This window comes from Bidens hawaiensis, unplaced genomic scaffold (genome assembly GCF_021521415.1).
Source record: "Bidens hawaiensis isolate Kalapana, Puna unplaced genomic scaffold, B.hawaiensis_p1.1 tig00024437_1, whole genome shotgun sequence".
In the NCBI taxonomy this organism is placed as follows: Eukaryota; Viridiplantae; Streptophyta; class Magnoliopsida; order Asterales; family Asteraceae; genus Bidens; species Bidens hawaiensis.
In genome coordinates, this window is record NW_027493854.1 from 175,313 (window position 1) to 179,584 (window position 4,272).

The 4,272-nt window shown below is 35.4% G+C and overlaps 1 protein-coding gene across 1 annotated transcript; it reads left to right on the forward strand.

Moving 5' to 3' along the window:
- Window positions 1–1,286: 1,286 nt before the first annotated feature.
- LOC143569269 (uncharacterized) lies at window positions 1,287–3,719 on the forward strand. Its single transcript, XM_077055230.1, has 3 exons — window positions 1,287–1,526; window positions 2,100–2,294; window positions 3,632–3,719. Exons 1-3 carry the CDS (start codon window positions 1,452–1,454, stop codon window positions 3,680–3,682), a joined length of 321 nt encoding a protein of 106 aa, XP_076911345.1. The 5' UTR covers window positions 1,287–1,451; the 3' UTR covers window positions 3,683–3,719.
- The last annotated feature ends 553 nt before the right edge of the window (window positions 3,720–4,272 follow it).

The window sequence follows — 4,272 nt, forward strand, 5'->3', positions numbered from 1 at the left end:
GGCCCTAGATCAAGCCCCTCAACCAAGCCCCAGAGAGTGTAGTGGTCCAGGTGATCCGGGGCTTGATTGATTTTTTTATTGTTATACACACAAATATAAATTAAAATACTACATTAAAACATAAATAAAAAGGAAAATAAAAACATATATTTAAAATAAATAAAAATAGCGTTTTTTTTTTCCGTCAATTTCTTCCGAATAAGATCTTTTTCTTCCTCCATTATCGCTTGGTCGGATAACGGTAGGTGGCTAAAGTCTTTAGCTAGAAATGCCAAGCTCTTGAACTGATTTTTGTATGTCGAGCTTCACCAACCGAGAGGAGGGTACTTGACAATTCGTTAAATTTTATCTCGAGCTTCACCAATCCCGCTTATCCGGTTTTCTTCTCCTTACCTTTTTGGGATTGTTCTGCGGGTTTGGCCGGCTCCGGTTGTGTGTTGATACTACTGTAACCTGAGCCCAACATGGTTTTAAATTTGAGAAACTTAGAGAGGTTTTTAAATTATTAGAGAGAAATGTAGTGAGAATGGTGTGTTATTGTTATAAAATGGGGTAGTTATTTATAGTGTGTTTGAATTAAAAAAAAAATCACATTTAATAAAGCCAACGGCTATTTTTTTAAAATTTAACTAGCCAACGGCTAGTTGATCGCCCCGCGGTCCCGGCCACGGGGCTCGTCCGCACCCCTGATCACTTGATGGGTGTAATGGTGTTCGCGAGCCACCTAGGCGGCCACCTGAAAAGTGCCGGCTCCTTCACCCCCATTACCCCTGGCCTTAGAACTTCAAAATAAGCTTTTAATATATCTTCCTGAGATCCAAAACCAAACATACTCACTAAAGGAGTGAATGATGGTCAACAGAGATCAAAATCAAAATTTTATTCAAATAACTGAGTTAATCGAATGTAACTCGTTCAACTAACCAAATTCGATGTAGTTACCACTAACCAACACCGGGCAGCTTCAAATCAAAAAACACCGAACCCTTTATTTTGATTATGTTTAACATAATAAAAACCGGACCCAACCCCACCCAACCAATCCGAACTAATTCTATACATGCTCTTATACTTTTGTAAAAGGACTAAATTGTACAATTTAGATACTTCAAGAGAGTAAACAAACAATTTCACCACATTGTGCCTTTTAAAACTCCCTTCACTCTCCCATGGTTTGAGGCCACAAATATTCAAACTTCTTTTCACCATGGACTACGATTATAATTACGATTTTGTAAGCCTTTTTTTCTCTATGTATATATATATATTCCACTGTACAAATAATTGATTAATCTTTCACTATAAAATGAATATTGTTACAGGAATACACGAGAAGTCATGTTCCCGCATTCGGTAGCTGGGATTTGAACAATAATCTCCCCTTCACTCAGTGTTTTGAGTCGGCTAGACAAGCCGGATTGCTTCGGTACAGCTATTCCAGAAATCGCGACATGTATGTCACTAGTGATCATATGTACGACAACAATGTTGTTACTCCTGCTATGATCGTCGTTCATCGTCGAATGGTAACTCCATATTTCTTCTATTATCTAATAATCACACTACATTTTAAATTTATTGTCAAGTTGATTTTGATTTCGGGTCATGCTATGGCTACACCACTCCGTCCGAGTGTAACGTCATCAACATCAAACAGGTGTCCACAAAAGGCTCATATGGCTGTTTTGAACAAAACTAATAATAATAATAATAATCTATATTCGGACTCATTAGGAGTCATACATTGAAAATTATTGGTTATAACGGCTTTTTGGCCAATATGCGGCGACCGTTCTGAAAATAGTCGGTCATACTTTACGATGTTTTCAATATCCAGATAGAAAAAACGTGGTTCGAGTAGCATCAACCAAAGTATTGTTAAAATACTTTTATGAGTGGGTTTTATCAAAAACGTGATAGGACAATTTTATCATAGTTGGTCATACTTTATTTATTATTTTTTGGTTAAAACAGTCTACCGAATTATATCTGAATGGCCATTTGAAACGATACGGATTAGATATTAAATCCAATGCATGTATAGGTAGGATTAATTAATAATCATTCATCTTTTTTACTTGTACTTTATGGCACAATAGGGTAAAGCGCGTGCGACCGAGGGTAAAAAGGACGCATGGGTGGTGTATGACTATGCATACGACCACGACCATAGTTATGACTGCGACGATAAGGAGCCACCACTAGAACAACCAAGAAATAGTGTTAAACAGAAGGCGGTAGACGAAGATCTGTACCGAATCTCGCCGGAGCTCCTCCATGTGAAGCCTAAGAGGGTAATAAATAATTTCATGAGGTCTTATATTATATTTTGTCACACACACACACATATACACGTGAGTGAGGCTCCATTAATTAATGTTATGAGTTGTTAAATCTAATGATCACATATCACGGGTCTCTGCTGACACATATATATGTATCGTATCACCGTAGTTTATAAGGCACGTAATTGCACATTTTTTTACATTTACGTAAGTTGTTGTTATAGGTTACGGACCCACTTTAACTATGGGATCTTAATTTATGGTGATCGGTCAAACGAATTCAATCTGTTAAGCATGACAAGTTATTATATAGAAGCATTTTATAAGTAGCCGTTCAAGAAAACGAGTAAGTAGACCAATATGTTGTAAACTTGCAATAAATGTGTTAAACGTAGGGGTGAGCATAAACCCATTATGACTTGTGGGACCTAACCTGGATTAGACGCAAACCGATCAGACATGGTTGTTTACAATAGAAGTTGGGTCCGGGTCCTGAAAACCACTAAACATGTCCAGATTGGATCCAGATCTGGATTGGGTCTCAAGGGTCTCACATGTTTGCACACCCCTAATTAAATGAATCATAAAAGACTTAGTGGGTTACTTGTTTGTTATGCGTGATTATAGTGTAAATGAGTCAAGCCAAATCTTTACTATGGTCGAGCTTGACTCGTTTGAAAATGTATTTCAAGAGTTAATGGTAGCGGTAGGTGCGCGAGTTGTTTTTCACACTCGAATCCGCCTCTACACAGCACAATTATATATATATATATATATATATATATATATATATATTTCTTAAAGAAACTTTTATATATATCATGGTATAAATTATTTAGTTATTTTTATCTTAATTTTAAATATAATAATAATCATATGAATATGTATGTAATATATTATATTAGAGTTTATACCAATAATATGTTTGCAAGCAAGCTCAAGCTTATAATCGATCCTCGGGCTTGTTTATTAAACAAATGTATTATTAGGCTCGACATCGTATAAGATCGGCTCAATCCAAGCATTTAGCAAGCTAATTTCGAGTAGCTCACGAATGACTTTACTTGTTATAGTAACAACATAATTATGTTATTTTTTAGCTGATCTATTTGACACGCGTTATGATCTGGTGACATGATAATTTGTAGGTAGATTTTTTTTATAACTAAAATGTATAGATTTAAATTTGAAGTCTGAACTTTGCATTATTGTTATCTAGAATAAAACCAAATATCAAATCTAGAATAAAACCAAATCCCAACTATTGTTGTTTACTGTATATGTGGTGATAAATTAGAATAGAATGGTACTGGTGTTATATAGTGTGATGGTTTTGTGGACTGCAGAAGAAGTGGTGGTTGTTTTCAAGTTGCATGCAACCAACTTGTGTTATGTGAATTGCGAAGACAAATTAATTAAAGTTCTCAAGGTGGTACATATTATTCAAGGTGTTTCAACAGTGAAGTGTGTTTGTTGTATGTAAACGGGCCTGTTAATGATGATGATTAATGATGATAGTTATGGTCTATTAAGTTTTAAGGTTTTCCAAGAAGGGGTTTTCTAACAACACCCATACCCTCCTATACGGTTATACGGGAGCTATACAGGGAACATCATGTTGCTTTATCAAAGCTAAGAAGCTTTCCTTTAAATTTGGATAACATTTTTTTCCTATCATAAATTCCATTATTCATTTTAGACCAAACCCAATGCTACTTTTGAAGGGTGCACTTGGAGTTTGTTGGAATTGCATTTTTTTCAAAGAGTTAATTATTTTGTTGGTTCAATGCTTTGTTCATTTTGTATAGTTGGTTCTTAGCGTTTAATAGTTATATACTTGAACTTAAGGCTACATGTAGTGGAGGGCTATAAATTGGGACGACTTGCGTCACGTGTCGTTCAGTCAACAAAATATAGATTTTTGTTTTAGGGGTGTAATGATATAGTAGCCCCATATGCATATATATGTATATAAATCACACACACA

What these genes read in the sequence shown, in the direction of transcription:
- LOC143569269 (XM_077055230.1), top strand. Translation starts at nt 1,452, where the DNA reads ATGTATGTCACTAGTGATCATATGTACGACAACAATGTTGTTACTCCT. An exon ending in TCGTCGTTCATCGTCGAATG is followed by an intron (nt 1,527 to 2,099) that starts GTAACTCCATAT and finishes ATGGCACAATAG; the next exon opens with GGTAAAGCGCGTGCGACCGA. An exon ending in TCCATGTGAAGCCTAAGAGG is followed by an intron (nt 2,295 to 3,631) that starts GTAATAAATAAT and finishes TGTGGACTGCAG; the next exon opens with AAGAAGTGGTGGTTGTTTTC.